Here is a 20,278-nt window from a genome sequence, read left to right on the forward strand (position 1 = left end):
TTAGTATTGTTAGTGATCTAACTCACTATTACAGAAATTAAATAAAGTTCCCTTCCTTATCCTTGTGGTATAAACAAATTCTGGAAAGGTGGCAAATTGTCAGCCCAACTCGGCTACAAGCACTGCACCTATCTGCAGCATGCAAGCCTTCCCACTTCATACATCAGCATTCTGGTGTAGTTTGCTGGATTTCATTACTGCCTCACTGAGTTTCTGTGCCCATTCTATCAATTGGCTACTTGGGTCTTTTCTGTGTGAAAGCCTTAGGACTGTCGCATGGTCATGAAATGGCTGCCACTAAGAAAGCATATGAAATAACTTACACCAAATACCAGAGCTAATAGCTCCTACTGAGTAGCACTCTAGTTAACTAATGCTTTGTTAAGTTCTCAAGATGCATAGCCCATCAGTCTTTTTCTCCCTTCTTGTTTGTAATGCAGTACACAGTCATTAGCATAATCACTGTAAAACACAACCAGTTTTCATGGCTACATTTTAGTTACTTAACGTGCTGATCATCAATGATTTGAATGAGGTATGTAGTTCAGGTCTGTTGCAGTTCCTCCACCCAAAATGATATCTGGATCAAGTTTTACACACATGAGGCAATTTATGTCATGTTAACGAAGAAATAACATAGGCAAAAATGGACATTATACTTTTTAAGTGAGTTTATTGCATCACAATACAGATAAAACTGACATTGGTTTAGTGTACAAATAACATAGACTGATGTAATACAATTACTGCCATGGGTGTTTATGTAGGTTCCAACAACTACAAAGTTACATTAGGAATTGTTTAAACAGAAGTTAATTGGATTTACAATTATGATTTCAATGGTTTCACAAAATTGGTTACAGAATGTGGCCTTATAATTCACTGTAATTTTTCAGAAATAGTTAGCATGTCAGTATACTTCACTTCTTGAACTAAAGTTAAGTGAAACATACATCAACACAATGTTGTTAATCACTTCTGTTAATTATTTTATAGATATTACATTCAACCACATGGTGAATGATTGTAGCAGAGCTGATATAGGACATGTTTGCTTTCACAGGTGGCCTACCCTGTGGCACAACATGCAGCTGAACATAACACCTTTGATTTCAATGGCGGCTTCACAACCCAGGCCATTTGGATCCTATCCTCTAACACCAGCTTTTCTGAAATGCACAGGTGGAAGTTATTCTTACAGCACATTCTCTGCACCTAAAACTATCTAGGCCTCAACTGATGATAACCTACTGTTCCCATACACTTCACCCAATAGTTTCTATCCTATCATCTCCTCCCAATTCACGTCCCCTCATCCTCATTGTGGGCCAATTCCTACCAATGCACCCACCAGTTGTAGTGGTTCTGCCTGATTTATTTATCTCTTCGTTTGTTGTCCTCAGTGTCAATGTACTGCACTGCTACACTGGCTGAAAAATGGGTTGTTGATTCTGACACTGACTACTGTAAATAATGTAGCCGACAGGTGCACAGTTGCATTTCACAGTACTTTAATTTCACTGTTCACAACCCCCTAATAATACACAGTTATATGGCCAGCGCACTATTGTTTAACTTTCGGTAAGCCTCATTAATAGCGTGCAGGCAAACCTGAACATACTGTTACAATAGTTTACTATTGAACATATACAAGCAGTAAAAGCCTAACCACAAAGTTCACAGTTCTTGAAGAATATAAAGTTACGTATGAAGCAGACACTGTTACTGTTTTAAAATATGACCTAACTGTGTAAACCTTATTACACTGTTAAGTTGATGCATTGTTGTCGTTCTAACAAACACAGGTTCCTGATCTGAAACTCGGCCGCGGGCTGACTGTCTCATGACCAAAAATCGGGCTCTTCTATATCATCACAATAATAGGTACTGAAACTACACATCGTTCGAAATTCAATTTACAGAAATTACAATCAAAACTTAACTCATTAAATTAACTGCATACACCAAAAAATTTGTTCCTTTTAACAGTTTCTTCTACCACAAGGTTTAGGCCGAATTATTTTTTTTAATGATTAAATTAACATAAATATTTATCTAAACAATACTTTGAGAAAACTGATAATTACTTTAGAATTAATAAAGGGCTGGTTTTGCTAACATGTTTTTGAAGAGAGCCAAATAGATACTTTAAGATTACTAGTATTTCATCTTCCAAATGTTTATAATTAGTACAGAATTTATATTTGTTTATAAGTCAACAATAAAATTTAAGTTATGAAACAATTACTGATTTCAACCTATAACAAAAGTTACTAACTAGGCATAGCCGAAATAAATTAGAAAACCAATTTCATACATAAAACTAAGCACAAAATTAGATCTGGTGTTATATTCTTTAAAACTGAGGGCCAACCTTTCTCCTTTACGAAAATACAGATTACACTCACGTATGTTGATGGTTTCAGTTGTCTGAGACAGCAGACATAAGTGCAAGTTGCATTTGCATGAGTGTGTGTATGTGTGTCTGTTGCTGACAAAGGCCTTAATGGCCAAAAGCTATAATTGTGTGAATCTTTTTGTTGTGCCTATCGTGACTCAGCATCACCATTATATGGTTAGTAGCAACTTTCCTTTGTTACATTCCATCCTGGAATTTCCATTGTTTGATTGTATGTTAATGGTAAAACTGAAAAAAAAAATAATTTAAAGAGGCAGTTGGCAAAACAAGAGGGGAAGTACAAACATCCCAACTTGCTTCGTCACAAAGTCTCTTCCCCTCTCTGCTCCAGCCCCCCCTCCCCTACCCCCACCCCCACTCCATCCCAGCCTCCTGACACTGTGCCTGGTGTCCCTATCCTGCCATCTTCTAGTCCCTGCATGGTCAGCAAACAGCACTCTTCTCTCCTCACATTCCTACCGTGCTATTCCTCCCCCTTCTCTGCCCCATTCTGGATAGCAGCTTTTGTTCAACACAACTGTTGCAATCTGGCCTGAAAGGTCAGAGATTGCAATCAGGTGTGCTTGGGGTGTGCCTGATCAGTGTGTGTGTGTGTGTGTGTGTGTGTGTGTGTGTGTGTGTGTGTGTTTCCTTTCCATTCTTTTCTACAGGAGGCTTCAGCTGAAAGCTCAGTGTGTAATAATCTTTTCATGGTGTCTGTCCGCAACTCAACATGTCATTTCATTTTTACATTGAGTAGCAATCTATCCTTTTCATAATTATGTTTAATGTTAAGCATTTAAGTGGAAATCCAGTGCAAAAGATATGGTTTTGCACAAGATTTAATGAAGATTATTAAGAGTAAAAGCAAAAAATAAGGACTATAAAACTAATATTACTGAAGTATTATCAGAAGAGATTCTTCAAAATATTAGGTAATTAGAGCAAACCAATAAGCAGAGTGATGTCACTGGATATGAGAATATTCTAAGCATAAATCTTTGTGAAAAATCACAAATGAGGTAATCTCGAATTGAGTGCAAAACAAAACTTTGCTTTTGATATGGAAACATGGATCCACTCAAAGAAAGGAATTGAGAAATTTAGTAAGGTGTGGGAATGTAAGATTTAGAAACATACAAAATATAAGTATTAGTTAACAAACAGACATGGTGTATTCAGTGAATATAGTGATAAAAGCTATCCAAATATTACTTGCTCCCCTATTGTTCTCCAAAACAGAAGGGTTTCTAGACATCTCAATGAAGATACCAGGAATCAAACAATGGAAAATCCAGGATGGAAGTAACAATATTATGAAAAGGAAAGTTGCTACTCCCCATATAGCAGATATGCTGAACCGCAGACACGCACAACAAAAAGACTCTCACAATTAAATCCTTCAGCCATTAAGGCCTTTGTCAATAATATATTACACACACACACACACACACACACACACACACACACACACACACACAAGACTGCAGTCTCAGACAACTGAAACCATCAACATACATGAGTGCGCTGTTGCTACGGTCGCAGGTTCGAATCCTGCCTCGGGCATGGGTGTATGTGATGTCTTTAGGTTAGTTAGGTTTAAGTAGTTCTAAGTTCTAGGGGACTGATGACCACAGCAGTTGAGTGCCATAGTGCTCAGAGCCATTTGAACCATACATGAGTGTAAATGTATTAAATGAAAAATGATTGTTACATGTTAATTTAGTGAAGAAAATGATATTTATTAACATGAAATCAGTGATGTAATTTGAAGTTATAGGAACTTATTACCAAAAATGCATCACAAAAACATCATCATTTCAAATGCACCAATGTACCACCATTTACCACAATGACTACACGTAAACAAAAATATAGAACACTAAAATTTGATGTTAAAAATACTCTGAAAAAATTTAATTGTGTACATTTGTTAGATATAACTAAAAAATATAACTAAGATTAGCGACGAATGGCACATAAAAAGGATGGGTAAGATGAAGTACTTGATTACAAACAAAAATGAAATATAGTCCTACCAACTTTTTAGAGAGAATAAAACTGAAAACTGAAAAATATTTGTATTCTTTCAAATAATTTTAAGTGACAATTTTAGTAGCACAATACTGTTTATGTTATGAATCAGAGATTATGTACAAACGGGATAGCACCTGTACTGTAATCTAACATTAAATACAGGATGTATCAATTTCCTTATTAAATATTTATTAAAAAAAAAAAAAGAGTACAGTTATTGCAATACTGCTGTTACATGTACAGAACTTTATAAATACCATCTGTTTCATGATTCATGATTCATGGAGAAAAAATACGTACAACAATGACTCAACATAAACAACTTATATGTGTTGAAGTGATTCATACATTCCAACTCTGCTTTAAAAATGTAATGCAGTATCTTTTAAACAGGCATGAACAAGCCAAAATATGCAAGCTAGATATACCGGTACATAAAACTAAGTAGATTAATCAATAACAGTATCACCTTACTAAACAACTGAAACTGAACAAACAATGTTTCAGTAAAATAAAATCCCTGACAACACAAATATCAAAAGCCATCTATTGTCCAAATGATGCAGATAATCAATAGAACTTTAACACTTCAATCAAAACAGTCCTCAGTACAAAGGCATCACCAAGTGTCTTGAAGATTTACTTTGAATAGAGAATGACAAATCGAGTTCTACCTACAAGGACAGCATACCGCCCAAATGGGTCACACAATATCCTCTTCACTAAAACTTCACCAAGAGCTGATCCATTGGGTACTGTCATGCATTTTGCTCCTTTAGTGACATTTAGAATGGTGATGGTAGAAGTGTTAGTAGTTGATAGCAAACATGCTTTCTGTGGATCCCAGATCATACCTAAAATGCAATAAAGCAAACATCTGTAAAATTAATTCTTAGCAAACATTAGCTGGTACATCAGAAACAATAAAAGTTGAATAAGCAGTCAAATTGACTATCTCCTGAGAGGGCAGTACAAATGATATTCCTGTTACTATGACACAACACACTATAACTAAACAAGCACACAATGAGCTTCTGAAGTTTTCTCCACAACAATAAAAGTTATAAGAGGAGGGCCCCCAAAGTATTTTGACTGGGACTAGTAAGCAACAAACAACTTTCAAGTAACAAAGCCTCAATATACTTTCTTTTATGCCTCGATCTGAGTACCATTCACCAACAAATAAATGACATAGGAAACAAAAGAAACACATTTTTTACGGGCAAGTAGAACACTCAAATACCAAATAAATTGTGAATAGTGAACCATAAAAGCAATTCATAGAAACTAGAAAAAATTAAATAAGGATGGCTGGACCACAATTTGAACTTCACCCATCAAGGGGGGGGGGGGGGGGGGGGCGAAAAATCCAGTACTTCAACCAGTACTTCAGTTTGCTGATATAACAATTTATTAAGTCAATTATCATTTAAACATACATAAATTATGTTCATCTTGCATTCACAAATATCTACTTCTAGTTGCCAAAATGTCAATGTTCAAAAAAATAATTTGATTAATTTAAAATTTCAATATAGTGCAAGCCAGTAAATAAGAAAAACTGTCACAAACTTCAGAATTATATATAAAGTGCACATCTGATGCTGGATATGAGAGACAAGTTACTGGACATTTGTTGAACACTCAGTACAATATGTCCCTCTGAAACTCATTTCTAAAGGACTCGTCCCTCCTTTCCAAAACCTCTCCCTCCTTACAAAACAAATAGTTATGAAAGCTAGGGACAATTTTTTTCCCTACTTTTAAGGTGTAGATGCAGGACTGACCAACCAATCCCATGTCACTGCAAGCGAATTCTGAAGAAAATTTTCACTTTTGATACAAAGCAATACTTTTTAGATAGAGAAAAATAAATATCTCCAGTTTAGATTAAAAAAGGTCACCCTGTCTTTGATTAATGCAGAAAGCGGGTAGGATAGAACACTAACTGAAATCAGCGATAGACTCAATGAGACATGGAAGTATATCTGTTGTAACTGCGTTGTTGTTAGTATCCTTAGTGGCTTACTGAAATGTTTTCAGAGTTTTATCAAAGACTATCACATTTTGTTCTTATTACATCCTTCCTTGTAACTACTACTTAATACTCAATGGAACCTCATATTAAAGGTTCATTTCCTCACATTGTAATCATAAAATCAACAATGAAACACTGAGCAACAGTTATTGAGTTCCACAATGTGATTTCCAAATCCTATTCTTGCTTCCTTAATGTTAAACATTTTTTCAGATCCTGTTTTGTTTATGAACTCTCTCCTGCACTGTGGTCATTTTTCTCCAGAAATTAAGATATTGATTTTATCTTAGTTAAGTGGCTCCATTTGTAAAGTGCCACTTAGTATATTGTTGAACACCACACCTGCTCGAATTCCTTTTGTAAACTTTTATGTTGTATCATCAGAATGCAAATTAAGTAAACTTTTTACAATTATAGATTTCCTGTTTCCAAATGGATTGTCACTTAACTTTGATAAAACATGACCAAGCCAAGTAATACCACAGTTCAGACAAGGAATCTTACCCTGTAAGCAGTGCTTTACATTTTCATTTGGCCCCGGGAAAATTTCCCTGCAATTTACCTAAATCATTAGTTTAATGCCAGATTGGTTCCTTCAGCAAGAAGCCGGCCTCATCCAACCTGAGGTAGTGCTGCAACTTCACCTCACAGTCAATTGTATGTTAAACTATAAGTTTGTTTCCCATCATTTGGGTAAAATAAAGAGCATAAATTTCTGTATCAAAGACCACTTATCAATAACCAAAGAGCTAGTAATAATTAGTAAATCAAACATAATTTGCTTACATTGTATGATAATTTGCAAAATCCTTTGCTACACACACTAGTTAGAACTTTAATTTCTTATAACATGATACTCTTAAGCAAATAATATCAGTAACTTCTGCTCTGCATTAATGTCCTACAAAGTTAATACCATATGAGGTTAACATAAGCAGAAACAAGTTACTAACTTACTGTATAAGTCAAGAACAGTCCCAAAACACTTACAGGTAACCAAATAGTTAGATATATTGTCAACATATTCAGTACATCTACTGCCTTCTCATTACTTTTATGTACTTATTTCAGAATAAAAAAAGTCTTGTTTGTAGAATTATTTAATGTCAATTTCAACATTAAATATCAACACTGACATTAAATAATTCTGCAACCAAGGCTGTTTCGATACTGGTTTCTGTAGTGCCCTGCCAAAATGGAATGGCATAATTTTTACTTTTATGTACACTGCCCTTATTGCTTGATCTTTAATGTCTCCTCTCTAATGCCATAGGTGTCAATATTTTGTAACACAGTGAACCACAGCATTGTAAATATCACAATGATTCTAAGACCCATGTTTGGGTTTACTGTTCTTCGCAGTTCAACAGAACTATTATATTCTGACAGTGTAATAATGTTAATTTCATAATTGTTTTTGAACACTGTCAAAATATAGTTGATGGTAGAGAATTACATGCTACGATTACTTCCATGATGTAAGAGTGCCTTCACTGTAATGGCAGAATTTGCTATGCTATGGCTCACACTAAGATATAGTAGTCGGTGTTTTTAATTCAGTTGTTCGTAAGTTTACTTCCGCAGTACAATATCTAGCCCTTATAATATATAGACAATTCCACAATTATAGCCAAATTAAAATAACATATGTTAAATTTGAGCATGACTGATTACAGTTAGAAAAACTGCTTTAAGACAACGAACTTGTCAAACTGGATGATAAGAGTGTCTTCAGCAGAAGAGGTTTTTCATGTGCATCCTAGGGCATCCTTACATGAAGAGCAAGAAGTAAATAACATTCCAGTAGCTTCTAATAATAACTAGGTAACTGTCTTCCCATTCTAATATTCTCTTGCTTCAAAAGACTGCAGAGTTATACACAGAATGTTGACTGAGTTCAGTCTGTAGACCTGTAGTCTGTAAATACTCCAGCAACATAAAATAATATTCATAATCCTTCTTTTCTTTTTTTACCTAGTTGTAGTAAGGAAATTTGGGAGAAGAGGACTGAAGAGGGTGTAACAGAATAGAAGCTGATACCACAACAGTTTTAATAAAAATTATTTTAACTTATTTTTTTATTTACAAATTTAAAGAAACACAAGCAGATTGAACATTTCAGTGTCAAAACTACTTTTTCTACATCTAAAAATATTGCAGCTCTCTTTTTTCACCAAGAACTACATTCACTGTCTCACCCTATTTTAGCAAGGTATTGGTATCCAGTGTTTGGCAGGTATGATGTATGGGTGTTGTATTTGTTTATCTTCTTTTTTACCACCCATCCACTGACACAAAGAGGACATTTTCCTCCCTCTGACACTGAGAAGACCTTTTCCTCGCTCCACCCCAACTTACTCATTTTTAGAAGTAAGGGATGGATTTCATATATCATGAAACTTCCTGTAAAGCTGTGAGTACCGGGCGTGAGTCGTGCTTCGGTAGCTCAGTTGGCAGAGCACTTGGCCGCGAAAGGCAAAGGTCCCGAGTTCGAGTCTCGGTCGGGCACACAGTTTTAATCTGCCAGGAAGTTTCATATCAGCGCACACTCCGCTGCAGAGTGAAAATCTCATTCTGGAAACATCCCCCAGGCTGTGGCTAAGCCATGTCTCCGCAATATCCTTTCTTTCAGGAGTGCTAGTTCTGCAAGGTTCGCAGGAGAGCTTCTGTAAAGTTTGGAAGGTAGGAGACGAGGTACTGGCAGAAGTAAAGCTGTGAGTACCGGGCATGAGTCGTGCTTCGGTAGCTCAGTTGGCAGAGCACTTGCCCGCGAAAGGCAAAGGTCCCGAGTTCGAGTCTCGGTCGGGCACACAGTTTTAATCTGCCAGGAAGTTTCATATCAGCGCACACTCCGCTGCAGAGTGAAAATCTCATTCTGGTTCATATATCATATTTGTTACCTTCCACTTAGTCAAATTTATACTGCATGGAGTCACATCCCAACGTTTTAAGAAAATGAAAGTTAATTGTCATTAACTCACCTCGTTTGTAATGGCAAACTGACAGCACAATACACATGACTGGATAGGAGTTGGAGACATTTTACTGATACAACACACCCATACAAAAAATTTCCTCAAGAAACAGTATGATACCTTTTACTCTATTCTTCATACAGTACAGGTAATATATCCGTTTCAAAAGTTTTGAAAATAACAGAAAATTAGCTCATTTGGTTGGTCAGTTGCTTAGGGGACCTAACACCTAGGTCATCAGTCCCATCAGGTTAGGGAAGGATGGGGACGGAAATAGGCCGTGCCCTTTCACCATCCCGGCATCTGCCTGAAGCAATTTAGGGAAATCACAGAAAACCTAACTCAGCATGGCTGGATGTGAGTTTGAAGTGCCATCCTCCTGAATGAAATCCACCTGTCTGCCACACACGCAACACATCCACGCAGAATAACAGAAGGCAAGAGACAGATCCAGTGAAAACTTGCTGATAATTGACGATTTGATTACTGTGTATACCTCAGGTTTCTTGCAAGTTCTCCATGTAAAATATCATCTATGTCACACATAGGAGTTTTGAAATATGTTTACTGCCTCACAACTCAGAAAAAACTGACATTGGTTTAGTGTACAAAATCTACCATAAGACTGACCTCCAAAGCAGAAACACTACTAACTTAATTTATATAGATTCCAACTATTATGAAGTTATATTATGCATTGTTTCAATTAAACAAATCTGCATTTATGATTAAGATTTCAATGCTTTTAGAAACCTGACTATGAAATTTAGCTTTGTAATTCATTACAATGTTCCTGAAAGCATCTGCATGTCGAAATATTTCAGTTCTCACATTACAGTTACATGAAATGTACATCAATAACAATGTCTTAATTATTTCTGTTTATTACTTTAGAAATACAATGTGATTTTTGTTCCTAACGTAAATCCTGTGTCTTTATAGTTGCCTGTGTTGTAATTTTTATTACTTTTCTACGTACATATTTCACGATTTATAAATTGGGCTTTTGTTTACATTATTTTTGACATTTTTAATTTGTAGTTCAATATATCCATAAATTAATTAGAATTCATCCTATCTGATCACAGTTCATTATAAGTGGACTTATTCTGATCACAGTAATCCAACAATGTTACAACTGGAGCTCTTGCATCTACATAGCTTTGCATTAACAACGCATGTTAGTATCACATTCTCTGGTATCTTCAGAAACAACTTTTTGTTCAGTCTGTTTATTTTGTGATATTTTTAATCTTATGCTTTCAGTTTGTTCATTTAAATTTTCATAAGGGCACATTTTTGTTATTTCTTATAAATTTGTGTGCTTCTGCTACAACCAAATCAGTTTTCTATTTTACAACTCAGTTCAATCAGTCAAAACAAGATTTATGATAATTTGTTTTGTAGCAAAACATTTTAAATAATCATATTAAAATTAAAACTGTTTTGACAAATAAGTTATATTAAAGAAATATTTATATATTTGTGTAATATATAAGGTTTTCATACCCTCTTTGGTGGTCACACTGTTTTTGTTCAGTATAAACTGGGACTAGATACAGTATGTAACAAGTTAGTTGTAAGAGGGAGTTGTGATATGTGTTGTGGGTAGAAGAACTGTATCATATCAGTCAAGATATATATATATATATATATATATATGTCTGCTTGTGTCTGTATGTGTGTGGATGGATATGTGTGTGTGTGCGAGTGTATACCCGTCCTTTTTTCCCCCTAAGGTAAGTCTTTCCGCTCCCGGGATTGGAATGACTCCTTACCCTCTCCCTTAAAACCCACATCCTTTCGTCTTTCCCTCTCCTTCCCTCTTTCCTGATGAGGCAACAGTTTGTTGCGAAAGCTTGAATTTTGTGTGTATGTTTGTGTGTCTGTCGACCTGCCAGCACTTTCATTTGGTAAGTCATATATATATATATATATATATATAAGAAACCAAAATGATGAAATTCTTCATCTACTTATGAAAATACTGAACCAACTAAAAGAATATGAGTTAATACAGAACTTGACATCCTGCAGCAGCAGTTTGAGAAGGGGGTACAAAATGTAATTTTACTGCTTGTTCTCAAACAATTTTCAGAATGTGGAAAATATCAGATTTATTTAATTCAGAAGGCCCATTACCAGCAACTCGTATTACACAGCACCGTATACCGACTGGCGATAGTCCGCCGGTCTATAGAAAACCATACAGGATAGCAAAACACCTACAACCACTAGTGGAAGAATTTATAAATCAACAGCTAAGGGACAGTATTATAGAGAACAGTGAAAGCCCGTGGCCTGCCAACATAGTGGTAGTTCCTAAGAAGTCATTGGACGGTACTAAAAAAGTAGGTTGTTAACTTTTTCCGAATTAGGTGGGAATGGTTATTACAGTCTCTAAAAATTTTGTATATTGTTTCCACTCAACACATTAGGATCTATAAAGAAGTCCACATCTAGCACCAGTAGCACCTGAAACAGACACTTTCATTTTCTGCAGCATCATTATATCCTATACTAGTTCCCACACACTGCACACAGTACAAATGTGATACCATACCTTGCCAACATTATACTTACTCACTCACTAAGGTGTGAACACTTAATTACAAAGACGGGAATATAGCGCAATGTGACAGCATAGCTGCTTGTTAATGGATTAGACCTCCTCTTCTGAGTACTCACTGTCACACACAAAGGCAACTGGAGGAATAACCGAGATGGCACAAGTTGAGTCCAAGATCCAGTTAAGGGATTTGAACTGCCTGCTGAATTTGGCATTATGCCACCTGGGGTCAGCAATTAGCCTTTGGTCATTAATTCCATCTTTCCCACACACAAAGCAAATCAAGTAGAGGGAGTAGTGGGGTTGTGGAGGGAGTGAACACTAATCAACTGAGTAAGGCAGAAAAAAATGACAAACATCACTGTACTGTGCCAAAACGAGCTGGTCTCTGATTTATGAGGCATCAAACTGCAAGGTGTTTTACATTGCTACCAACCTTAGCCCAGTGTACAGTATAGCGTGTGCTGGCACTGTCAACATCTTTCTGTGTTGTCTTTACTCTACTGAGTTTTGTTTCAAGTGCCATTAACATTGTGAGTCCTGTCTTCTTTCACATACAAAACCAGACAACTTGCCAAACTCAATGCTGTCTGCTAAAGCAGTCAGGCTATGTCAGCACAGACGATACAGCTGACAGGCTGACCTGATCAGTTAGTCCACACCAAACACAGTGTAGTGTCTCCAAGCATTGGGCAAATAGAGGATGTACACATAAATAAGTCATTTTGCATTATTACTTGAATGCTGAAGTAGCATCCAACATTTCAAGTGCATGCCTTGGCCTGAAATGAGACCATGCTATAATTAAAGAATAGAAGAATCTTTGAGAATTAAAGAACATAAGAATCTTCGAGCCATCCACCCAAGAGTATTTACAGTCCACACCTTACTGAATAATGCTCCAAACTCCCATTGAAGTCTTGCTGACCTGTGTAGGAAATCATAGTCAGTTGCAGTGTCACACTTTTTTTTCTGATGTAAGAATGGTAAGAGACTGAATCTTACAAAGGCTTCTATCGTAATGGCTACCATTACCACCATATACCAGCACCAGGGTCTGAATTATCCAGGAAGATTTGGGGTCACCTAAATAGAATCCAAACAGACCAACCCAGAACTCCATCTACCCCAGACAGATGTGACATTGCCGATAGCATTGAATGCGACTGATGAGCAGCAGAGCGTACTGTGTAACACACTGTCCAACAGTACTCCATGAGAAGATATTCTGGGAAATGGATGATACTGAATATAAATAAATATCTGTAAATGGTGAATGCTGTGTTAAAGCTATTTTTTTCATAGAATTTGTGATTTGAGTTGTTAATAATACCAATAATAATAAATAATTATTATTATTATAACTACTACTACTACTACTACTACTACTACTACTACTATTACTCAGCTGCTGAGAATTCTTCCAGGTCCATGGAACTCTTCTATCCCTGGCGTTTTGTCCAAAGCTACGTTGGACATCTTCGGAGGTGTTCTTTCTTTGGAGGTGCTCCTGGTTGTGGTGAGTCTTGCCGACTGACGAGTCAGACATTGAAGAAGGGTCTAAATACTGTGGAAAGTGAGCGTGGTCTGGATTTCATGTGATAGCAGAGCTAAACCTTGTCAAGGATAAAATATAACTATTGATCATAGTATGTCAAAGATAAAAACTTCTCATTGATTCTGTAGCGCCACTGTCCATATATCGCTGAGTTTCATAGCTTCTTCTTTTCTGTTAAAATTATCCTCGTATTTATATATTTCGATGGCTTCTCTATGTAGCCATGGATAATAGTTCGTCATAGTAAATAAAACTTCAGTTTCTGAAAATTTCACTATGTGATCACCCGACTGAAGAGCATGTTCCGCCACAGCTGACTTGTCTGTTTTCCCTAGTTGGCAAAGACTTTTATGTTCCTTCAACCATGTATTCACACTTCTCTTTGTAGTTGCAATGTAGACCCTACCACATGTACATGGTATCTTGTATACACCACTTGCAGAGAGATGGGGGCGTTTATCCTTAACGGAACGAAGTGCTTAGCCTATTTTATTAGTTGGTCTGAAAATTGGTTGAATGTTATGTTTCTTTAAAATCTTGCTGATTTGACCCATTACTTTTTTTTGATGAAGGGTAGAGAAACCGTGTTCTTCCATCGCTGTGTCCTATCAAAATATATAAACATCAGGATAATTTTAACAGAAAAGATGAAGCTATGAAACTCAGCGATATTTGGACAGTGGTGCTACAGAATCAAAGAGAAGTTTTTATCTTTGGCATACTATGATCAATAGTTATATTTTATCCTTGACAAGGTTTATCTCTTCTATCACGTGAAATCCAGATTGCACCCTCTTTCCACAGTATTTAGGCCGCTCTTCGACGTCCAACTCATCAGATGGCAAGACTCAGCACAACCAGGAGCACCTCCAAAGGAGAAGCACCTCCAAAGATGTCCAACATAGCTTTGGACAAAATGTCAGGGATAGAAGAGTTCCATGCACCATGGCCATACGACCTGGAAGAATTCTCGGCAGCTCAAACATCTGGTCATGAAAGCCTTCATTGTATGACTACTATTACTATCACCACCTCACCATTATTATTATTATTATTATTATTATTATTATTATTATTATTATTAGATATTTGTAATTTTTCTTTCTAAAATTTTCTTTTTTTGCTATTCATAGTTTCTGCATGTACATAAATCTAAGACTGTTACAGCTCAGATTGCCATACGACAAATAAATTATTATATTGCAATATCTTTCCATAAAAACTACTTAAAGCAAATAATTCACCTATTTAGATCTTATTTGCACATGAAAGGTATTACTAACAGATTTCCAATTCTGTGCTGCTAACACATTTTGCATTTATAACCTTACTTTCCAAAACCACATGTGATTTAAAATTCATTTTCTTTTGAACAGTTTTATAACTTCTGCTGAGAAATTACTATATATCATTTGAATAACTACACAAAATTTTTCCTCCATGACATTTATTTCCTTTGAAACATTCTCTGAACTCTGAAATTTATGATAAAGGTTTGAGCAGAGATACTTCAAGCAACTAGTTTTATTTCTTTTCAATGTACATATTCCTGGAAATGTGAAACCAACCTCAATCCTTAAAACTATATAGCACTTCCAGGACACTGAAAGAAGTGTAACCATGTAGCAGATGCATTCTCTTTGCCACTTTGCTCATTTGTTTCCAGGCAACATAAAGTTTATCTGCACTGTAAGTTGCCCACTTGATGAAGTAGACGCCAAACAAATGCAAAAAACGCTACGAAGATGTAAACTGGTCATTCAGTCAACTGCCAACCTACCTTCAACCCAATACAGGAGGGAAAAAACCCTTAATGATGAAGCAGTTTTTAATCAATGACTGTCTTTCTGTCAATAACATATGGTTCACAGTACTGTAATATATGAATCCACATTGTAAATAAGGAAACAGCAGTGCAATTATTGTTTTACTAACTTAATTCTCCATAGATGAGCAGAATTTTCACCTTACATGCATCCCCAACAGAAGTTCCTAATGCACACCTGCAACAGGCACTCAATGGTGAGGTAAGGTGATTTGAATCCTTGAGGTGAAGGAAATTTTCACTGCCAGTATTTGGCCAGCAAGGAGTGCAGAGGTCATGGTGTGAAGTTCCTGACCACCAGTCTTTGCACTAGTGTTGCGGATTAAATATCACAACTCTCTGCAGTGTCTCATGAAGTGAGGGCATTTGGCACTGTTCCATTTCCTTCTATCTTATGGCCAAACAATAAACATAACACGACACTACACATGCACCCATTACACTTGCCTACACCCTACAAATACATGTGTGACACAGCTCTCACATATCCGCACTGGAAGGAGCCGCGCACAGAGGAAGAAAACACTTTCAGAAAGACGGTTCTGTGAGATATCCCAGCCAATAATGCTATATGACATTTACATTTAAATTTCTACCTTCTCTTCATTGGTGTATGTTGTACATATACAAATCTTAAATTGAAGATGATTGACTGAATGACCAGTGTTTTCTTGTGTTTTCCTTGTGCTTCCAGTGAATGTGTTACATTACTCTGGATACTTGCAACGTGTGCTAGCACAGGAAAGTCAAAATCAACTTTTGTGTTACATATTAAACATTATGCTTGCATGAGTGGTACATTGTGATATGATTCTGAACAGGTCTTGGGGAGAGAAAATGGAATATGAGAAAAATAAAAGAAAATTAAGGTGCTATTTTAAAAAGATGTACTGCTTTTCATATTTTCATGCTGGGAACATGTCCTGGTTTGTTTATATATGGTACTAGATCTTGCTTAAAGATATTTCTCCTTTGTAGAGTAAGCAGTTCTGCTCGCAGATCACAAATGTAGTCATTGTGTGTTAAATCCGCCTCAGTGGCCAATTTCGCTAACACACGTTTGTGAGGTGACAGTCAACATGGGTGTGAACCAGTTCAAATCCTTGGTGGATGAAATTTTAACTGCCAGTATTTGGCCAGCAAAGGGAAGAGAGGTGGTAACATAAAGTTCTTTATCATTGGTCTTTGCACCAATGTCCTGGATAAAATTCTGAACAACTCCACAGTGTCTCACGAAGTGAGAGCAGGTGACACCATTGATGGTGGTCTGTCTGTCGGACAGGGACATTAAGTTCATTGGCCCCCTTGGTGCTATCTGCAAGGAGTAGGCTACAGGTCGGCACAGGATTTCACCCTCTCCCTTCTCCTCACTTACACTTACATACACATCTCACATTTTACAACAGAAAGGTGCCTGATGGCATTAAGAATAAGGAACACCTTCACAATTAGGTGGCTGAACCTGCCCTTCTGGGTGTCCCTGCCACTCATGCCATACAATCATTTTTTTTTCCTTGTGTGTGTTAAATATAACGTCACATAAAGGATGTGGAAACACTAAAGCCACTTTTTATGTGCCAACTGTAATCCAGACTTCCTGCAACTGAAGATCTTTCGAGAATTAATGACAGATTATACATACTCTTATTCTTTGAAGTGTACAACAGGCATTTGCTATGACGATTCCAGGATTTTGCAATAAAACTTTGATCTAACAGCACAACTCTGTTATGCTCCCCAATCCAAATAGGTATGCATGCTCCACAATGACATGTCCAGCACACAAATTGTTGAGTGATCTGCAAATGCCATTATAGCTCCCCATGTGTACTTGTAATGGTGCAGGGAGCAAGAGATATAAATCAGGAGTTAGAGGGATACGTGGTGGAGATGGAACTCCAAGACTGACTGTTCATAACCTGACTTGGTCTTGAAACTTCCTGGCAGATTAAAACTGTGTGCCGGACCGAGACTCGAACTCGGGACCTTTGCCTTTCACGGGCAAGTGCTCTACCGACTGAGCTACCCAAGCACGACTCACGCCCCATCCACACAGCTTTACTTCTGCCAGTACCTCGTCTCCTACCTTCCAAACTTAACAGAAGCTCTCCTGTGAACCATGCAGAACTAGCACTCCTGAAAGAAAGGATATTGCGGAGACATGGCTTAGCCACAGCCTGGGAGATGTTTCCAGAATGAGAATTTCACTCTGCAGCGGAGTGTGCGCTGATATGAAACTTCCTGGCAGATTAAAACTGACTCATTCTGACTTGGTCTTCTTCTTCCCCTGCTACTTTTACAAAGGTGTCAGAAGGAGTTACATCTCACTGACCTGTAATGGGCTCACTGTGGATGACAGCACTGACAAGGCAGCCATTCAAATCCCAGACCCATGCAAGAGCAGGCATGCTGTCATCGCGTGTCACCAGCCACGAGCCACAGCTACTGAAGTTCAACACACCGACACCCCGGTTTTTCCAGCTGTCACCTCCCTTGTCCCAGGCCAATGGTATCACTGTCACTGGGCGATATTTTACTACTTCAGCTGCAACAAGTCAATTACAGTGTAGTAGTGACAGGCAGTTCACCAGCAGAATTCATAAAATATCATCACATATTAAAATGAGGGAATGATTAAATGATGAAATTTGATCAAAAATAGCCAATAATGACAATTACAGACATGAAAAATGATAAGCATACAAAGCACATAAATTTTAATTGTAAAATAAACATCAACACTACAAAAATGAAACATTAATTTATTCTTTGATTTAGATGGTTAATATACTACTGTTGCCTATCAGAAAGGTCTTGTTAGATGTGAAATATTTTAATGCATCAGTACCTACAGTGAAATTAGAAGATCAAATTTACTGAGAATAGCTTTTGAGTCATTAAGGTAAATATTCCAGATGGGCAATATTCCACACAGCTACTGAAATATATTTGTTACTGAGTCATATCTATTAAGCATATACTACATTCCATAATACAGCCTGTTAATTTTTGAATGGGGTAGGATTCACCAACAGAAAAGCAAGTCTTTGTTACTCCCATCAGTTTTTGTTAAATTTAAATGAATGAATATCATTCATGCCTTCTTACTGAAATAGGCAGTCTCAGAGTCCTGTGTCATGTACAGATAGGTCTGTGCTGCCAGGGAGTTATTTGCATGCTTCAATGTGTTCACTCCTTCGGAATCCTCCTGTGCTGGGTGTTACTTGCATGCTTGCAACATCTTTCTTCCTTCTGTAACAGCTGATAGTGGAGGATTGCCAAATTTACAATTGATTCACTGCAGAAGTAGTGTCACCGTTCCAATATGGTAGCTGTCACACATTTACAGCTCCAAGTGTGTTGTGCATTCTTGGCTACAAGCCAGTATTCATGCATTATAGAAATGTTATATAGGAAAGAGAAGTATATAAATTTTACATTCAATTTTGAGTGTAGTTTGTATGTGCTTGTCAACCATGAATAAAAGATCAAAATCTAATTATTTGTGGAGATATTTTTCCATGTGTGATGAAAATAACCAAATTACGCAATTTGATATTTGTGGTCAAACGTGATTTTTCAAAACTGCTGCAAGTAACCTAGCAAAACATGTGGAGTGAAGGTACTGAATAGTATGTTTCATTCACAGATGAAGTACGGTAACTGCATATAAATCAGACCAAGTGCTGTTTGTGATAATATTGATGATGTCAATATACAAAATAATATTCAGCAGCTTCAAAACTCTTCAAAATACATTGTTGATTATTATTCACATGAATCTCTGGCATATTCCTCAACAATTCAAGCTGGTAACCGAAACACTGACAAAGAAACTAGAAGAACTTATTTTAAATTTATAAAAACAATGGAAACTTCTGGATGGAATATTATTAATTTAAATTTATTCACAATAATGTCAAGCCAGTTGTAGTTACAAGTATTTGAATCAAGAACATTGTTCTCTGAGCAGAAAAGTAATTACTGGAACTATGGTTCCATAAAAACACAATATGTTTATGAATGCTGTATGAGAACGGATTATACAAGGGGTGACTGAAAAGTTCTTGGCTCACCCATGAAATACTTGTTCCAGCCAAATGTCAGTTGAGCAACAAGTGGTACATTACCTTTACTAGGTTACATACCACATTTTTCATTAACATCTATTTGTTTCTCCAGATATTGGAGTTTGAAGGGTCCAAAGTGTACACATTTTGAAAAATGAATAAGGAGAGCAAGTTTGTGGTCATCCAAAACCTGCTGAAAAAGGACATGAGTGCAATGGAGATCTATAATGTCATGATGGAATATTAGGGAAGGATTCCCCTTTCTATTCCATGGTCAAAAACTGGGTGGCAGAATTCAAGAGGGGTACTACCTGTGTCCAAGATGCATCACACAGAGAAGACCGGTAATGGTCAGTACAAATGAAAAAGTCACTGCAGTCCAGGACATCATCATGGCAGACCAGCGTATGACAGTACACTACATTGCTGAGAAAGTGGGCATCTCTCTGGAACAAGCTGGACACATCATAAGAGTTGTACTTGACATCCACAAGGTCCCATGTTCATGGGTCCCAAGAATGTTGACAGCAGGTTCTCATAATGGTGTTCACTTGGCAGAAAAATCAAGAAGATGCAGTTTAACCTTTCAGATAAGGTTCTAGCCATAATCAGTAATATATGGCAAACATGAAAAATATGACAGATAACAAATTAACTTTAGTTTTGGATGTTTTGCTCACATGCTGAACCTAATTCTGCTAGATGCTGTCAAATAAATTAAAGTGTTAAAAGGGGAAGTGAAACTTACTAATGGATGCTATAAAAACAACTGTAACACTAATAAAGACATTCCAGTTTTAAAAGAAGA

At 36.8% G+C, this 20,278-nt stretch overlaps 1 protein-coding gene across 1 annotated transcript in view; it reads right to left on the reverse strand.

The window, feature by feature from the left end:
• Window positions 1-4,814: 4,814 nt before the first annotated feature.
• The window catches only part of LOC124711962 (WD repeat-containing protein WRAP73-like), an 82,105-nt gene continuing 66,641 nt past the window's right edge, over window positions 4,815-20,278 (reverse strand). The window contains exons 6-7 of the mRNA XM_047242244.1: window positions 17,733-17,945; window positions 4,815-5,289 (exon numbers count right to left, since the gene is read on the reverse strand). Coding sequence (XP_047098200.1) covers window positions 5,075-5,289; window positions 17,733-17,945 — 428 coding nt within the window. The 3' untranslated portion in view covers window positions 4,815-5,074. The remainder of the gene's footprint in view (window positions 5,290-17,732; window positions 17,946-20,278) is intronic.

The sequence above is a fragment of the Schistocerca piceifrons genome, chromosome 8 (assembly GCF_021461385.2).
Source record: "Schistocerca piceifrons isolate TAMUIC-IGC-003096 chromosome 8, iqSchPice1.1, whole genome shotgun sequence".
Taxonomy (NCBI): domain Eukaryota; kingdom Metazoa; phylum Arthropoda; class Insecta; order Orthoptera; family Acrididae; genus Schistocerca; species Schistocerca piceifrons.